The following is a 19,842-nucleotide window of genomic DNA, read 5'->3' on the forward strand; positions in this document are numbered from 1 at the left end:
GGCATTGCTACATTGCAAACGATCACAATTAACCAGCAGTACAAATGCTTCAATTTTTAATAAGATTGGGTAAAATTGACTTGATACTCTGATCTGTAACTATTTGAGCTGACTACTGAAATTCCTAATACATGTAACATTAAGTATATGTATTGCCATGTTCAAAATACATGTAGACTAGTCTATAAAAGTTGTTACAAAATACCTGTGGCTTAAACTTGCCATACCATGCATTATGTCAACTGTTATGCAATAAAGTTTATTACATGATTGTTAATATCATAGCAAAGTATTGTACTGTATATGTAGCCTAACCTTGATTATTTTGGTCCCATATTCTGACAGTACAGTCATGAGAAGCTGTGGCCACCAGTGGCTGACTGAGGACAGGTGGTAGGAAGGCACAGGCTGAGGCCGTCTCTCTGTGACCATGGTACTCACACAACGCTTTCACTGCACGGACGTCCCACAACTAGAACAGACAGGAAAATGTACTTCATAAAGAGGAAAAATGTCATTATTCTGTAATCAGCAAGATTTGCAAGAGAAAATTTGTCATGCAGATTTATTGCATGTTCAACATTCTGACATTTCGTGAAAAAAAAATTCTTTGACAATTAGTAAAATTAAGATGAAAACACAGGTAACTATAGGAGCAAAAGATGAATCTGACCACATACAGTGGACCATGATACAGCGTTCAAACCTCAAATTTTGTTTTTATATTTCAGTATTCTAATCTACTGAAAGCAGTGTTTAATCTGAGACAAAAAATCGAATTGATGTGGCATAAGATCAGATTTGCAGGTAATTTTTGTAAATTCTTTATTCTTTGTTCATGAGTTGTCAACTCAAAGTGAGACATAATTCTGGGGGGTATAACAAGGAGACATTCACTTTATCATAAATTGTTTTACCGCCAAATGGCTACCTCCCATATTATAATTATAATTCTGCCACAGAAGATTTAGATAAGACCTAAATGCAAATATCTTACTATGGTCAATACTGACCGAAGGAGGCCAAATACGACACTAAATAGTTAATAAATCTAGCTCCTATTTCTCCCTTCTCTCACCGTGGCTTCACACCCCTGTCCCCCGAAGCCGTTGCTGGTGGTGAGGCAGTAGTTCCCATCCCTGCTGACATCACAGCAGGTCTGGATGTACTGTTTCAGAGGGAAGGTACACGACACATACAGGCCTCGGGTATCCCACAGTCTGGAACAGGTGAGGAAACAGGTCAGGAAACATATATGATGACAAATAACATGTGAATATAAGGTCCACGCAAGTCTTGACCTAGTCTCGTGGTCACTCCGTGAAAAAGATCACTCTGTGAAAAGGTCACTCCGTGAAAAAGATGGACTGATAGCTATTGAAAATTCTAAGGTATGTGCGTTTACCTTAAAAAATATGTCACTATTAGAAGAATAAAAAATTCTACTGTGCTCACACGTGACCAATGAATCTCTTCAACAATATCTTTGGAATGTACCATGATCCCTTTGAGTGAGTGAGTATGAATCCCATTTCATCTTGCAATGCTTCAAGTTTTTTAAGTGGAGTAAACCCCGGGTTTTGAAATAACTTATCAGGCTTTACCAAAATGTCCAAAACACACTCTTGCTATTACAGTATATATTGATAATTCTATTTTTCTAGACTAAGTATGACACTCCTTATCAATAAGAAATTAGGGAGCTAAGGTGTAAAAACAGTTGAGGAAATATGTGGATAATGTTACTTGCAATCTAAAGGACCTGGTGTATATCAAAATGTTTTTCAACTTTTAGAGGAAGCTATTCCAATGAATACTTTGAAAGCTAAACACATTGACTCTACAAATGTATGGAGCAGCCCTTATGTCCTGCAGTTGGTACTACTGGCTGGAACTCTTCTGCTGGAGGACAGCTTTACATGTCGGTGGGAACTAGGGCAGGTTTGGATGTAACAGACAAGACAAACAAGCTGACTGGGCTAATGGGACAGTGATGTTTTCTGCCTGTAGTATAGCAAACAGGAGAGGTGTCAGCAGAGGAGGCACCGAGTCACTCCTGGGCTCACTCAAAAGTTTACCAACTTTCAATGTACATGTCCTTGCTATTGAATCAGGGCTGTCTCCAAGACCTGTAACTCTGTCCTGAGACTGACACTTTCTTGTTGGGACAGACAAAAAATTCACATCATTAATCCCAAAATATGATACTGCATGACATGAAATTGATAATTAAAAATGTATTTTCATAAACTTAACTGGCAGATTTAATAGTTAAATTAGAACAGATACTACTTTGTGCATGGTTGGAATAGCTACATGCAGGATAGAATTGGACAAATGTAATGCTGAATTATATCAAAGAAAACATAGCAATAGTATTGACTAGCTGTAAGAAAATCTCTGACATCCCTGGCTTATATAATACTGCCATCTTACTGACAGCTACCAATGTCCTATAGGCTGACAGTTTGATCCCTCTACAGTGATTCCTGCAACAGTTTATTTCTGTCTAGGTCAAAGTTGGGATGACTGGCATTCCCAGACAAGACCTTCAGCTGTCCTGGACCATCTTTAAGACATGGTATGTCTTGCCATAGTGTAAATGATGAGTCCTACATTGTGGGTCAAGGACAGTTAAGCCAGGAAATCTTCCTGTCATAGAGTTATATAATATGTCAATTTGCTGAACATTGTACTGGCTACACAGGGAAAGAGTGAAGTATTATGGTACAAAACAGGTGCCAACTTAGTCTGATTAACCATAAAAATCGGAATACGTCAAAAAGATGAAACACGTATTACAAACAATTTAATCAACTACTAGCTGATGTTTTATAAGGTGGGTAGAATAACATGCAAGAGTGGTAGTAAAAAAGTCAGCTGATAAATTGTTCCCTGCAGTCTAAGTACTCATAAAGGGAATAATCATTTGCTTGAAAAACCAGAACTCTCAGATAAACCCTGCAGAACTGTAGCTGCTTTGTTAACGATACTCAATTGAGCAATGTTGTTACAATATACTGTATACATTAGTCATCTAGCACTGGCTCGTCTGACCAGTGGAATGCCTGCGTAAACTGGCGTTGTAAATATGCTTCACCCTCAAACCGCTTTATTGACAGTTTTTCCAGCGGACACATGTTACGATGCTGATGCAGTCCCAGTGCTGATGACTTCCAAGTGTGCGAGATACTGGCACTTGTGAGAAGCATCACTTTGAGAATCCTGGGAATTTTCTGGCTTCTGTTGAAGACTCTCATGTGTGAAGTGGAAGACTTTTATGTGTTGTTTGTAGGCAGGATTGTCCATTAATCAACTGTCATGCTTTCATTCAGAAGTTCCAGACTTGTCCAAGTAAAATCCAAGAGTCACATGACTCATGTCTGCAGTATTAAACTGTCATCCATTTCATGTACTCATTGCTCGGGAGCCCAAGTTATCAACTTCCATGTTAAATCTGTCATTTTAAGCTTACAAAGATACTTTGCCATCAATTTCATGTTATAGAATTTAGATTTTTTGGACAGGTCTACAATGAAATTTTGGTTTGCTCCACATTCGAGCAAGTTTTTTGTCCTGGGACAGAAGGATGGGTCTTGGAGACAGACAAGAAAGAAAACTACAATCTTGAGGACGATGAAGCTAGCAGATATTCCCCAATGTCTCCCCCATGCCAATACGAAGGTAGAACAGTCTTATACTTACTTGAGAGCTTTATCCTCCCCTGTCTGGGCCACCATCTGTTGCCCCGGTACCCAGCAGATATCAGTCACCTGTACAACACAGAGACACATCACTTTCAATATCAGATACATTACCCCTGTAATCATTATGCTACCTAGTAAGTACTAGTCCTTGCAGTGCAATACAATGCTTTATGATCAATGATACAATACAGGAAAACTTGTGCTTTGGACTGTGCTTTACCGGTGTAATCGGATGAATTATGATGATGATGATACAATACAGACGAAACTGACCAATCAAACGACCAAGCAGGGAACCAATGAGATCTGGTTTATGCAGACAGGTGGTCACGTAATATACAGGATTCTCAATGCTTGTGTCAAAGGGAAGAAATTATCAGAGGGACTCAACCAAAAAAGCTTGAGGTCAAAGTCATTTCATGCAAGAAAGCCAACATTTAATGATGCATGGTGCGATAATTCTTCATCAGAAGACTAATACAGACACAGACAACCTCCCATCTCTCGAGGTTTCAGCCCTCTGATGGCCATCTTGATGTCTGAACAAAGATGAAAGTGTCCTTATAACAAACTGTGACAGGAACGGATTGCAAAGACTCATGAAAGAGCCCAGAGGACAAAAGGTAAAAAGTGCACTGTCTGGAAAAATAGGAATTCAGCCAACTTCTCCAGACTTCCCTTTGTGATAAGGAGAAATTCAAGGGGTAGGAAAATGATGGGTTGTAAGACATGTCAGGATGATCCATGTACTAGCAGCTGGCACGCAGTTGTGGGGGCATGGGAATTGTGAAAACTCAGCAAGTGCCATGTAACTTGCACAATTTACACTTAGTTGGCAATACTCAGGACTGGTAATGTATTCTCTAGGGCTGTTGGTTTCAAGTACTGTCTCCTGCTCCCATTTTTCCTTCCCATGTTACTGTTGCCTTACAATTGTACCATGTACAAATGTTGTGCAATACATGTTTTGTACCATGTACAAATGTTGTGTCATCCCAGACGTCATTGAGATCATCTTAAACACGTACGCGAATATTCCCATCTCCTACAAGTGGCGACAGAGCATCCCCGATTACGTTTACCAGGAGAACAAGGACTTTTATGACTGGCTTTTCAAGATGGCGCTGTCGCCTCGTTCCCTGATGCACCTGGCATTGTTGGGGAGCCCAAGTCGTTTTCAGTTTTTGTCGTTAAACAATTGTCATTTTAAGGTAAGGTTAAAAATATATATTCCATCAATTTCATCTCATGAAGTTCAGATTATTTTGAAGGCTGTCCATCCCAAAAAAGCAACTTTCGAAGCCAGGAGGAGGGCTGGGTTCAGATCACCTTACAGACTGTACTGATGAGGCCAAGTTCTTTCTTTTACAACCCGATAACTTGGATGAGGCATCTGGTCTCCCTGTTCTTATCTCACCCATCGGAAATAACCACAGCGCCGCCTCTGTGGCCACTAGCTCTAAAATTGTACATCTGGCACGTCTAATTGGCCACTTTTGTAGCCAATCTTTTCACAAAGTAGCAATTCAAGACCTGAGAGCCAGGGATTTCACATGGCCCCAGTCCAATTAAACAAAATGATTTGTGTGCTCTGAATTTGATACATCTTTACAATACTTTCCCTGTGTATATACATTTTGATACCATGTAGTCATTTTTTCTCACATTTCAAGACATTTAGTTTGAAACAAGCTATCCATTTCTTTTGTGATCAGTTATCAAAACCTGGTCTATCTATTCTTCAAGCAGCCTAGTAGTTGTATACAAGTTGCAGTTTTGACTTCTGACACCTGAAGTAACTGCTTCCAGAAAAGAGATCTGCACAAAGTAGACTGCACTTAAAGGTTGAAAGTAAACTTACTCTGATGTATAACTGTATTTAAAAACATCCAATTTGTTATGATATTTCAATTTCAAAACATAAAACAGACTGAACAAAATGACAGTCTGTTAGGACCAGATTAGATCTAATAAATGTCTTTCAAAGTACTTTGAAAGAGTATATATTGTATAATTCTCTCAAAGGAGTTACAAATTAAGTCCACTTCCAACAGATTGTATTTCTTCCCTCAAGAATGTGAACCCCTAAGTCCTTGGTGACCTCAGTGTTGACTTTTTGTCAGGAAGATCCAAAGGGTTCCTTTCTCATCAAGACCACCTGTTTTTATCCCTAATGACTAATTAGTCTTTCAGGATATTAATAGTTACTTGACACTATTGACCTGACTTTGACCTGGATATTTTTAGTGGTTCCAGACCTCAGTCAAAGCCATGGCCGAGGCTTACTGTAAATACCTCGAAGTTCATGGTCATTTAATTTCATGGTAGTGTTTTTGCCTAGCGCTATGACACAAAGGCCACATACTATGCAGTAATGGAAACAATAGTGATTTTCAATTTATAGTGAAGCAGAAACAATGCGAAAACTGGCAAACATAAACCACAACTATAATCTTAAGAATAACATTTTGTACAGTATCAGATAAGGACAGAGCACCCAGACAGGATGACGAAACCATTAATTATTCTCCTGTTGATGGAAACCCGTTGGGTTGCATGATACTGTATAAGAAACAACATTGATTTCCAGTTAAATACACCCAAGTCCATGACCATGACCATGACCATGATCATGAACATCTTCCTGTATTCCTGTCTTTCCTAGCTTTCCTAGCTTTTAACAAAACTTTGCACCTGTACTGTATGTTGGTATCAGTTACACAGAGGGCTTATATGCAGACCTGAAAATGTACTGCAGGTGTGACTTACTGAACTGCCCATTGGCCATGGTCAAGGGTAGGCACACATGTGTCTGTGGATCTGCCTCCCCCTCTTGCTAGCCTGGATGCCAGGCTGTTTTAAGGGCCTACACAGGGCAGGACAGGGGGGCTGTGGTAAAATGTGCTCATGGGCATACATATGTACATGTATATCAATGTTAGGAGCTAGCCTGTGTACATTATGTAGGCTCTGGAAACCATCTGGCATCCAGGCTTCCTTTTTCGTTTTACCTAGGACCTATTCAGAAGACCAAGTTCAAGACAAACATCAGTGCATGCAATCTAGTATTGAAGAGGTTAAAGGACAATATGGATAGGAAAATTACTCCCAAGAATATGGCTATTATTGTAGATAAATGAATAAACTATTGTAATCTTCAGTTTGCATGGAAAGAAGTGCAAGATCAGAAGGTGAATTAAGACAAGATACATTGTACTTTGACTTGATACTTCAGGTATGCCAGCAAAGTATCACTGTGATATCTTCCTTCCATTCTTATCTAGTGACATCTATGAAAAAGTTTAGCACAGGTGACCTCAACAAGTAACATACAAGGACTTTTGAAAAGACCTTGAAAATTTTCCTTTTGATCTTATGGAGGGCCAAGGAACATTCACTTTCAGACACTCAACTTGTTTTTATACCCAAGATACCTGCAGATTAATGACAGGAAAAACAAGCTTAACAAAATTCAATACAAATGTGACCCCTCAACTCAAGGTGCTTATTCAAGAGAGACACTTCTAACATCTTTATTAAAAACATGCCCTTGGGCAATTGTAACTTTTATAAATGCCCAATCTTTTTCTGTTGCCATGGTAACCAAAGACTTAGTAAGAAGGGATAACAAATCCAACCTGTATAGGAATGGACAGTTTAGGTGTACACAGCAGGATGGGGTTACACATCAGACTTACAGGTACAGGTATAAGGGACAGGACAGGGTCACCTCAATCAGATGTGGATTGAAGAGGATCCTTGTGTAAAAAAAAAATACCCAATAAAAGTTACTGGTCTATCCCATACCTTTCTCCTTGAGAGTGTGATCATATCATAACTTTGAGGGTGAATATATTACAGTCAATACAAGAAATCAAGAAATATCAAGAGGATAGGTAATCCTAGCAGTGAAGGACAACAAATTGAGTGCCCATCCTTTACAGTCAAGGCCCAGCCTGGAAACAATTTAGCCTGTGGAACAGTCCATCTGTATCTTGGGGTCCACGCTACAATGATGAATTTATCCTAGCCATTAACAGTTTGAATATCGTATAAATGGATGATACAACAATATACATGTATCAATGCTATTTACTTGAGAATTGATAACAAAAACTTTAGCATTTGCAGCAAAAATACTCTGTAGAAAAAACATGTGGTTTAATTGTCCCCCTTACAGTGAGTCAGTGGATTGTCCCATCATTCAGTTTGTCAAGTAGAGTCAGTTTTTGGACAACCACAGTCAGTGGTGGCAGGCGGATCCTGGCAGGCTGAGAAAGTGGCAGGGTTTCAAGAAACAAGGCTTGAGTAACCCCTTGTTAGCTGGGCAAAAGGTGGCAACAGTTGGAAGATACAGGAAAGGACTGTGACTGTGTGAGAGACACTTCCCTGAACCTGCAGTCTGGCAAGGAAAAAGGTTTGTGGTCTGTTCAATACAGAGTTGAACTTGAAGTAAAAGTCAGTCTCTGGATCTTCTCTGATTAGATTAAGAGAAAAAAATCCTTGCAGTTGCAGGAAGTTTTCCTATCTAAGATAGGTAAAGGTTATGAGGTATGTTCAAAGCAACGGTCAAAGAATATGTGCTACACAAAGTCAAAAGCAATTTTTATATTTTTGGCCTTAAAAAAAGATAAGTAGGACAAGGTGTGACCCACTGACTCAGTAACATACACTTTTCCTTATCTGTTTCAAAATCTACATTGCTTGTATTTTGATCATTCAACTTGCTCCTTCAGGATGGAAACCCTCCAGTTTTCATTCTCTACTAAGATTGTATGTAGGTTAAGCTCTGATCTCTGGGTTATCACTAGAAAAACACAATCAGGGCTTTGTTGCATGTTCTGTAATAACTCCTCATCTAATCTATCTGGATTCTAATCAAGGGTTAGTAAGGTCAGATTCAGACAAGACGCCAGATAGTGCAAGCTACAGAAAAGGTCAGCCTGAGCTGAGCAATTATCCACCAACCATCATTTACTGTCTGTAAGTCACACATACCTGATTTTATCAGTGACATCCTCTGTTGACCTGAAGTCTGACCTGGCAATGCTAAAGATACAGGGCTAAAAACACTCTTCCAAGTTATTTTTGTGCAGGAGGATTTTTGACCATTGATATAATTGCAATAAATTGTCTCAATTTGTGGTGTCACTACAAGGCTTGGACTTCAATCAGTGGAACTCGTAATTGTCGCGTATCATTGTCAATCTTTTGATGAGCACGATGTCAGGAAGCTGGGACTGTCTTTTACCCCCTATTTTGCTAATGGAGTAGCCCTGAAGGAAACATGTGTTTTCCTCTTGATCCTATTTATAGTCCAATTACTGGTTTATGAAGTCTTCCAGTAATCATGCTAGTCAATCAGGAAACCATGATCTGGATTTTATGTCCATTGGGGGAAAGTTGTAAAGTCCTTGATGACAAGGCTTAGAAAAGTGATTCTAGCTTGCTGACCTGGAATCCATCATGACTGTGTACAGTCTGCTCTTCTGAGCATTTCCATACAAAACTAGGTCTGGTACCCATCCCCATTCAAGTTTGGCGTCATTAATTAGTTTGGAATGAATATTTCCTAGAAGGAGTGGAATGGGGATGGAAGTTCTGAATGCCTGTTAAGTCCCTGTTGCAATTGCCATTATAGAGGTTTCTGGGACTTGCCGTTGGGGCCAATCAGAGCTGTAGCTAAAATTTCAGACATGTATTGGAATGTCAAACAAATCATTCAGATATTAACAGTGCCATACTATTCAGACAAAGCAGTTAGGGGACCACACTGGACCTAGAGGATGAGTTCAAGGCTCATATACCAAGTTGTCAAGAAGTTGTCAAGGTATCCAGACTTGTGTGTAACGCTACTAGAATATGTAGTTCACCTTAATCCGCAGGGTAACCTATATCCGCTGTATTAAAAACCATCTTGAGGGTATTTCAAATTAAGAAGTCAACAATCAGTGGTTTCAAAAAGTTTGAAATCACTGTCTGTCTATGTAAATGATATCCCTAAATACCCTGCTAACCATACAACAGATATAGGTTACCCCATGGATAAATGTGAGCTAGCATTACACCCAGTCACTGTTCTTACCAATGGATGCATGAAGATGTGCACATCAGCCAAATACTGTACTTTTCTGGTAAAGCTGTTCACTGTTTACAGTAATAGACCAGATCTACCAAATACCAACATGACTGATGTGAGGGTGAGACCAACATCTAATCCTTATGTCAGTTGTAGCTGATCCATTTTATAGCCTAGCATACAAGATGACACCGTAGAGAGGGTATTCAACCTGAACCAGACAACAGGGTGCAGAAACTGAAAACACATTGCGGAATGCTGAGGTTGGTTCACAAAGTTTAAACTACTTTGACAACAAGGTCTGGGTCATTTTTGTCCCCATTATGGCTTGACCTTGAGAGACAGAACAGGAAGTCTACCCAGTAATTGGCATACTGGGGTGTAGGGTACCAGTCCGAAAGGGAATCCATACTATTGAAGACTATTGAAAGGGTCTAGCTGGGGTAAGCTGCTTAAATCCGATTTATTGGAACTGATAGAGACCACATTCAAAAGGCAAAAGCCTGCATGGATGACTTTACATCCTACATGTAGATCAAAAACAGATCGAATAAATTGAATATGATAAGTTCAACTTCTTAAGCTTTAACACTTTGTATGCTCTACACAAGAAACTTCATCTGTCGTCCCTGGTGGGCGGGGCAAGATGACGCACAAGGTCTCTCTATAGCGCTTATTCTTTTATAGCTGCTACCAAGTCTTTAGTGTCAATCCCAGTGTCTCTGGAAATGGTTGCTGGGTACTACTAGGTAAACTAATTTCTAAAAAAATCTTGATCAAGATAATTTAACCCAACAAAGTGTTACAATTGAACTTAAAGAATTTGATAAAATCATAAGTACAATAAAATAAATATTGTCAAGTAAAACTTGCCAAGTCTGTAGCCACTTTTAACAGAGAAAAAAGAATGGAAACCAGGAATCTTTTCCCAGTAACAGGATAGTTTTCCAACAGACAGAATCAAACAGCTAACTTAAGTCTGTGTAGAATCAGTTTCCAGTACCCAAAGATATGTTGCCATCATTAGCAGTCTACAGTGTTGGCTGCAGTCTTGGCAAGCCTCCATGTAGATCTGTACACAGATACACCAGAATGACACTGTGTGGTTAGGAGACATCTGTGGAGTTTGCCCTTCCCAAATACCCAGTCTTTGGGGAGGAAGCTCAGCAGACACAAACCTGCATGAGACCAAGACTAGCTATGTTCAGGAGTAGGACCATCGCAATGCCGATTTTTTCTTGGATCTTCACAGTTTGCCCCTGAAGGCTGGCTGGCTACCTCCCAACAACCGCCCAGCCTCTCAAAAATCCCACATCCTGCTGATGCATTCTTAAAGTAGTTTTTAAGGGTGGGTACCTGTAAACTTAATAATGGAAGGATGGCTGAATATGATATTAAGAACACTTGATAAAATTCTTAACAAGTGTCTTTTTGTATCTCAGCGTTTTGCAGGGCCAAGCAATGGAAAATGTAGATAACTCTCAAACTAGTCCTCTAAAAAGTGTCAAACACAAACATCTGAGACAGTGATCAAACAAATTACAGACATATTCAGCACCATGATTAAAACACCTGGCAGGAATTATGGCCAGGTTTTGTTCCAATCATCCTTTAAGACCTGTGGAACCCTTGGTTACAAGGGAGGCTCCTCTTTCTGACTTCTGTAGCTCCAAGGTCATCAAAGTCAAGATCTACCATCATTTAGCAGGGATCAACCATGACCTACAGATCCCCAGTGGGTCCCTGTGGTAGGTCCCTGTGGTATATGGTCCTTAGCTATGGTTGAATCCATGTCATTGCTACAACATGGGAGTGACTGTGAGATCTTCAACTGGTAAAACAGTTACACCTGGGAATATGTACCCTCACTACCCTTGGTGTTTGGAACTATGGTCTGCAGCCATCTGTGCTGCATTGGCAATCTCAGACACACAGCAACATGTGTGCCAATAGTCACTTTGTATGATACAAACGTAGCATGACATATGTTGTTTTCACCTTTAGGTACTTTGGTGGCAGTTTTACAGACCATCCCATATATTAGAGCTTTTGAAAACCAGTCATGATGGCTAACATTTCCATATGGACATGCTACACATACTGTACACTTATCATCCTTATATAGACACAGGTGTAAGACTGTAGTATTAACTTACTGCATGTTTGGGCAGACCACCTGTTTCAGATGATACAGTAGTTCTGAAACCTGCCGACCAGGTACATTAAACACTGTGAGGTTTGTTCTGTTGGGAGAGAATACAGATTTGGCAGACCAGGTGAGCTCTCAAGGACTGTTAATGTCCTGGTGCACCACATGTTGGCTGACTTGAAATGACAGGATATCTGACACTTTGGCCCTTTACCAACTCAGCCAATGGCTAATCAGACCAACTTGGCCTTACACCTTGGGCTGAGTTGACCAGTGTGTTAGGCTGAGTTGAATGAGCCAAGTTGGTAAAAGGCCCAGAAATGGAATGAAGTCCTGTGTGTAAAACTCTGTCATCAGTACTGTCACTCATTCCCATGCTGACATGCAATTATAGGGATAACAGGCATGAAATTAAAAGCTTCTGTCACACTGTGGGATGAAATTGCAACACACTGGGGAATCTTCCCTTCAGTTCAGTTCATGCTCAGAGAGAGAGATGTCACTATCTCCACAAGTTCCTGTCCTGGGTATCTTGTTACTAGCCTGAGTATCATCCGTATTCTACCGGGCTCCTTACACTCAGTAGAAATAGGATGGTACCCAGGCTATCTTGTTACTACTGGCACATGTGAAAGTGATAGATGTAATAACTATGCTGAAAGCTGTCAGTCAATGAAAAGGTGGCCCTGATCTAGATCATGATGGACTAAATGACACTACAAGCTAATATCCAGACTTACCTGGGCTGTCTGCAATTTGTTTGGTTTTGTCAGGATCAAAATTTGAAATCTTATTTTTGGTTAGTTTCTAAGGAAGTGTCAACTAAGTGATCTGACATCTGAAAACATTTTTCAAGTAAAGGCAACAAAGCCGTAGTCTAAACAGGGTTGCTAACATGCCAATTACTAACATATGTATCTGCATCTTAACATTACACTTTTTAAAGTAAATCTTTAACTGTCAATATTTTCTATTATTTCTGAAAAAGCCATACCAAATACAGTCATTAAGGTCAGCAACCCACAAAACTTTGAGAAATCTGATGCTCTGGCAAGATGAATGCTGAGCTGGAAGTGGAATTCTCCTAAATATAAACCACATGACGCAGAACAGCAGCAACATGATAGCTTATCTACGTGATCAGTGCTCTCCTTTAAACTCCTCACCTTTCTAGTAGTCAACCTTGGCACCGTCTTTGACCCTGTCTGACTGTTAGGATCACCTAGAATAAAACAACTGATTTAACCTGTATGACTTGAATGAGAAGTGGGAAATTGTGACAATAAAATCCTCATAAAACAGGGCTGTTCACCTGACATGTGATAGGCTGTCATCAACATGCAGTCAGTCCATTATTTACGAGCTCCCCTATAAATACATGCTGACAGCCACCCTGGTGTGATTAGGAGCATATCTGGCTGGCTGCTGGGCAGGGAAGGGTAGGTGTGTGGAGTCTCTTTTTCTCACCTCAGTATCTGCCATTTCTGATAGGATATTGGCTACTGTTTCAGGGTTAATGATGTGTGAGTTGATTCATCTATCACTTAGGTAGCGGGAGATTTACATGACTTTTGTACATCTCATTTTGCTGTACTGTGGTAATTTTGTACATGTATGAGACAGATGTAGCATACATGCATGGATACTGCGGAATCGTGCGCCCTCTTTCCACTAGAAATCCTTTTTGCACAGCAATCCCTCTTTCCCTCCTGCAAGCACATGCATGGATATTTAGCAATGGACAAAAGAGATCTCTTAGTCTTCTCTACTCATGCCAAAATCCACAAAAAATTGAGGTATATTTCTGCATTGAAGCCTTGAGTTAAAAGACTTTTCGGCAGTAGTATGCTTTTAATATTGACACTTTCCTGATTTATACAAAACCTCTTAAACTTTTTTGCTTACCAGTGTGGTATCCACATGTAAGCGAAAGATTACGGGGATCTAAAGCATACAGAAATAACTGAGTCAGCATTGAGTTTAATGTCATTTCAATGCCCTTGTTTTGAACTAGCACCTTTCATTCTCCATAGTGCTTGCCAAGTGGCAAAATCCCAATAGAAACAGTCTTTCTACAGAAGTAGGGCAAGATGCAATCATTGTTCTTTAAATCAAAGTTTTACAATCTATAACAGCCGATGGAAGAAATCTTTCCTATCCTTAATGAAACTTTGTGGATTGAAATTGTTGCTGACTGCAAGTCTGCTTGGAGTTTGGGACCTTTTTCATTACTTCTTCAATGCAGAAAGCAAATTTCAGTGGTTCTGGACCTTGTGGATGATAACTGTAATACTTGACATTTTTGCAGTGGTTTTATATTTTTTTGTGGATTTTGAAGTGACTGCTTCACTGCAAACTTAAAACCACCGTTAAATTACAATAATTCAAAACTATGAAATTTCAACTGCCATGAGCACTTCATCTACTCCTTTCTGCAAAATGAAATAGCCTTGAGCTTAGTTCAGTTTAAGGCTTTTTCAGTAGCTCTTCAGTGAGCTGAGAGGTTTGAGATGACTTTTACTTTTCCTGGTGTCCCTCCCCTTAAGTTTTCACCTATCCACAGCTGGCTTTCAAACATTAACTTTTCTATCACCAGCAAACTCTACAGGAATCACTTTCATCATTACATCTGGCTTCCTCTGTTGAAAGTTGTGGAATTCTTCAGTTTGAAGTGTTAAGGTATACCGGATGTTCAAATTATCAAATTGAAAGTGATGTCAACTGGCCATGACAGACAAATTTACAGATTTATCGTACTGGAAATTTCCCCTAGCTCTTTTAGTTTTATACAAGAACAGCTTCCAATGACATGTATTTCGGGTGAGGGTACATGTATCTCCCAACCTCATGGTTCAGAGGCCAGATTGCTATCCATTTTACTACACAAGCTACCACAAATTGTGAAGTAGGCTCTACCTGTTGATCTAAGACTTTCCTGATTAGGCCCTCACAGTATTATTAATGGTATAAAAATAACTGATATAGAACACCAGAGGTAAAGACAACCGCTTTAGATGTGACATCAAAAATTGTCAGGCTTGACATGTGCAATTTAGTGTGTGTTTCTCTCCTAGGGATAAGCTAGACAAGAAAAAACAAATTTAACATGGATTGATGTTTACATGACCCACACATCTATCTGCACCAGACCAAAGGTTGGTCAAAGAATGAATCTGTTTCGTCCTTACATTTTCTGATGGCTGTGCTTCAGGAACCAAATGTAGGAATCTGTGAAAATTACAACTTCGGCCATTTGCAACAGCTGAAGAAATAAAGAAAGAATTCTAAACTTTTGCACACTTTTGGCTACACATGTTATGGATGAGACCTAGGCATTTGGGATTTAAGGTAGTATCTCACTGCACTTGCAGCATGGGTGTGGCACTGTTGGGTTTGAAAGATGGCTCAATCAATTTCATAGATAAAGAACAAATTTCCTACGTTTTGTTTATTTTGCTGTCTTTTAAGTCACACTTTTACGTATTACGCAGTAGATTAAGTACATGTATTAAAAAATAGGGGAAAATAACATAACTGTGCCGAAGTGAACGAACCACGCAGTGCCGCAACTGTGCTTCAAGTGCTATGAGATAGGTCTTTTAGGTAGGTCTGCAGTGTGCTGCAATATGTACATTTACATTCCACATTCCTTCTGCAATGATTTCTGTGTGACATTTCCAACAATCAGAAACTTTTAGAGGATTAGTTGGGGGAGGGGTGGATCAAAGCCCTGGGCAGGAGTCTAGAACCCATTGTGTCATCCCTGAGCTCTAATGTTGTTTACAATATTTACACAGATAGGCACATGATGACAAACACTCTGACACTTTCCTGTGGATTTAGCATCACGTTTCCTCCTAGGTAATATATCACCTGTCACATGCTCTGGTCAGCTAATTTAGTTCTGAAGGCTGGTGGAGGACCAGGTTGGGTAGGACAACCTGGAGACCCAGATTCAGTAAACCTATCAGACTATTGGATACAGTGATCAACTACTGTGTCAGAAGGGTCAGTTAAGGGCAGTGACAATTAAGGATTGGAAGCATCATGCTGAATTTCTGCAGAATGGTTTTGATGAGTGAGTGAAGACCAGTCTGCAAACACTTTTCATATACAAATGTACTAGTACAGTAACAGCACAGTACCACACTTTTCCCATTACGAAAAACCAGCCTGTGTCTACTTCTGCTTTAGCTATATTTGCAATTAGTTGCCTTGGTAAGTTCTAAAAGAATCAGTTTCATCTTGGCGACAAGGAATGTGAAAGTATCCACAAGTTGAGTCATGTGCTCACCAGACACCATCAGACCTAACTGTAAATTGGTGGGGAATTATTTGGTGAGGCCAAGAGGTCTCCCCTTCGGCCATTGTTGGCCTTGCCACATTCTCACTTGTCTGCAATCTGTCAACGTCTTTGGAGGGTAATGTCATTAATCTCCAAGCAGATGTTTAAAGGAGACCGGGACCTTTGGGAAAGACAGTTTTCCAACTGCCACGTTTCTGCTACTGTTGACAAGGGCCCTGTCAAAAGGGTTTGTCATCTGAACATCTGTCTAAAATATCATAGAAATGTAATACAGCCTTCTATTCTGTACAACCCCTGTCTTTAAGTTTCAATGGCACCTACATAGATGTAAAAGCTAATAAGGGGCAGATTCTGAAGAGACATAATATGAGATTGAAAAAAACTTTTACTAAAGTAAGGCCAATGCTGTCATCCCTAGTTGTGGTAAAGGATGATACATTTTCTAGTACATGTAGATAGAAAGTGGTAGGGTAATGCGGCTTTGCGTAGTTTAAGTACAACAGGCCACCCCTTCTCTTCTCATAAGTGTTGAGTTTTTTAGTTAAACTGAAAAGGTTTCAAAGGTATTACTTATCAGATCATCTTTCCATCCATGCAGGTTCCTTATAAGACCACTTTCATTGCAGATTTGTATATACTAGTACTTAGTAATGTGAGAATTCAATTATTTTCTTGGAAGACCTCTGAAGAGACCTTGACCCCTATATTCTTCTGGTCAAAGTTGATCCATTAGGACGTTTATTAAGCTGGAGACAACTGAGTAGCTGCCTTATATGGAGCATTTCTGTCAGCGGTCCTGTCAGGGTGTAAAGCAGAGAGTGGTGAAGGAATTATTCTGGTCTTAAAAGGGTATTACAACAGGACTTAGCACTGTTGGTGGCAAACGATCAAAGACAAGGTTCACTTTGACAGCACCTCTACCCTACAGCTACATGTGTAATGGTATCCATTCTAGTATAGGTGTAGATGTAAGACTCCTGTACAAAGTAAGGGGATACAGTGAGTTAGTAACAGCTGACAGATAAAAAAATAAGCTCAAGGTCTAAGATCACTATTGAGACATACTACATTGAGATGTACATGTTCAGGGTCTTGAGCATCTTTTAAAACCGCCCCCCCCCCAACTTTCTTTCAACTTTTTCAATGCATCTGGCTATACTTCCCTTTAATTTTCTACTCTTATTTTCAAAACATGTTTCATTCCTATACTACCATGGTAAAATGACTTTCTACAACTAAATTTCAATATGACATTTCTTCTGGGTCAAAAGTTCAAGACCAGTACCAATTAAACACACCAGGTTTATGCCTTGAAGGTCGACATTTCATCATGCATCTGGCAAACAGTGCATGGCAAGACTAAACCTCTGGTGATGTACAAAACTTGCCAGCATGGAGACCTTTTCAAGTCCTGACCTCATCTGGCTGCACATCTGTAGATCTGATCTCTGTATTTCTGCAGGACCCAGATCGAGTGGTTCCAGTCCATGGAGGGTACCGGTGGCCTACACTTAGCCCTGTGAATGGATGCTGAGGTAGCATAGCTGCAAACTCACAGGTAACAGGTAATGTCAGTTTGCTACTTGAATTGTGTTGTTCAATACCATTCAAAGCACCATAATTTAGATACACCTGTTGATCACATCTATTTATCACATTATCTGCAAAATCACCAAATCCCTTTGTTGCCATTCTTCATATTCATTTTGTTTGCACTATTGTTACTAATAGCTTTATCTAGGACCCGTCCCTCCGTCCTGGGACACAAATTTGCATGTTGGGACAAAATTTTTACCCCTCTGTTCCAAAAGTCTGAACTTCAGTACATTAAAAAAATTATGAAAATGTGTTTTCATAAGCTTAAAATGACATATTTTACAAGGAAAATCAACAACATAAGAGGGACATGCAGAACAAAAATTTAAATCTTGAGACAGCCCTGATTGTTACTACTAATCCATTAACATGTATGTAGTTACCATCACGTCTATCCAATGCTTTGGCCCTTTGCCAATTACAACTGGAGCCCATGCAGGCCTTGGCTAATAAAAGCAACTCAGCCCAATGCCCTGGTCAACTTGGCTGAACACCCATAGCTCCTATATATAACTGAGTTGACCAGGGTGTTGAGCTGAGTTGACCTGGGCGTTGGGGCAAGTTGACTGGGCCGAGTTGGTAAATGGCCAATCGTTCTGATCCCATACTCTTACTGTCTATCATAGTGCATCTCAGGTGCAGTTTAGATATCTGGTGAGCTCAAAGTGTGCTGAAATAAAATGCCTACACTTTGATTTCAAACAATGCCCACTTGTGGGTTTTCTTACAATCTGCTAGTCATTAGACATACGTTCTAACGTGTAGAAGCTGTGTGGTCTGGATAGCCCTGGGTACTTGGGTGCACTTGTATAGTCTACCAGGATGAAACAGAGCACAACATGTTAAGTGATGCTCAGCTGGGATGTTGTTACTAGGGGACTAGGGGGTGGCTAGTTCCTATGTTCTGACAACCCTATAATGTTCTGACACCCATACTGTATGTTAGGGGTTAGGGGAAGTCAGAACATAGGGGTGTAACCCTAAAAATAAACTCCAGAGTAAGGCCTGCTAAGTGAAAGATATGTTGACTTTCCCCAATAGTATCATCAGTGAAGTTTTGTACCATAGCAACAGTTTTGATAATCCAGGGTTTGGTTATTCATAGGCGGCTGCAGCACAGACAACTACTCAACATAGCTTGATCTTTTCACCCCAGGATAAAAGGGCTGTGATGTCTACTAAAAATAAACTGTGACAGTTAATAGAATGACAAACAGCCAACAACTGGCTTGTTTCCCGAGCATAGCGTGAGTGGCACAATTGTCCGGTGCTTGGTAACATCACAAGTCTGGATGGGAAGATCATGGGTTTGAGTCCCAACCTATACATCAAACGTCTGAGCGCGGAGGAACATCCTGCTGGTAATGGGTTTGGGGTTCCTCTCAACAGACATCCAAGCATTTTCTTCACATCTCTAGCACTCAGTACTAACCGGCTAGATACAGATCTAGATGTGACCCTGAATTAACTTGAAGACTTATCAAGAGTGTTTTTGGTGCTCACCAGCCCTTAAGCTGAATGTTTGCAATTATGTTGAAGGTCACCTGTTTCCCCAAAGGTACCTTTCAGACCCTTGTAGACTCGTTGAACTATTTGTCTACAGAGCTCAGCCTGCCCTTGCAGATACATGGACAGTCTTGCTGTGTTTTAATGTCCACCAAAGATTGTATAAATGATTGCCCTTTTGTTTGTCAACTTTAACCCTCATTCTGTTTATTGTTGCCAGGCAGAGCAGTGAGTAGGATGGAGTTCCTGATCGTCTTGGTGCTGCTGTCCTTCCCAGCACTAGGACAGAAACAGGAGGACCCCTCCGAGGCCCCCGAGTCTCAAACTCAAGTCCACAACATTGACATGGCCCCTACAAACCCTGCAGAGGGTGGAGCCAACTCGGAGAAGTACTCGTACACCATCCCGGGACCTAACGGCCAACCCATCACCACAAACATCCAGATCAATGTGGATAGGGGTGCTTACACCAGGCTGAACCTGCCGCAGCAAGCCATGA

The 19,842-nt window shown here is 40.2% G+C and overlaps 1 protein-coding gene across 1 annotated transcript in view; it reads right to left on the bottom strand.

Annotated features, from left to right (window-relative positions):
• LOC118420818 (WD repeat-containing protein 31-like) overlaps window positions 1–19,842 on the bottom strand; it is a 32,032-nt gene that overhangs the window by 2,068 nt on the left and 10,122 nt on the right. The window contains exons 6-8 of the mRNA XM_035827834.1: window positions 3,706–3,773; window positions 1,079–1,220; window positions 316–472 (exon numbers count right to left, since the gene is read on the bottom strand). Coding sequence (XP_035683727.1) covers window positions 316–472; window positions 1,079–1,220; window positions 3,706–3,773 — 367 coding nt within the window. The remainder of the gene's footprint in view (window positions 1–315; window positions 473–1,078; window positions 1,221–3,705; window positions 3,774–19,842) is intronic.

Source organism: Branchiostoma floridae, chromosome 8 (genome assembly GCF_000003815.2).
Source record: "Branchiostoma floridae strain S238N-H82 chromosome 8, Bfl_VNyyK, whole genome shotgun sequence".
Lineage (NCBI taxonomy): Eukaryota > Metazoa > Chordata > Leptocardii > Amphioxiformes > Branchiostomatidae > Branchiostoma > Branchiostoma floridae.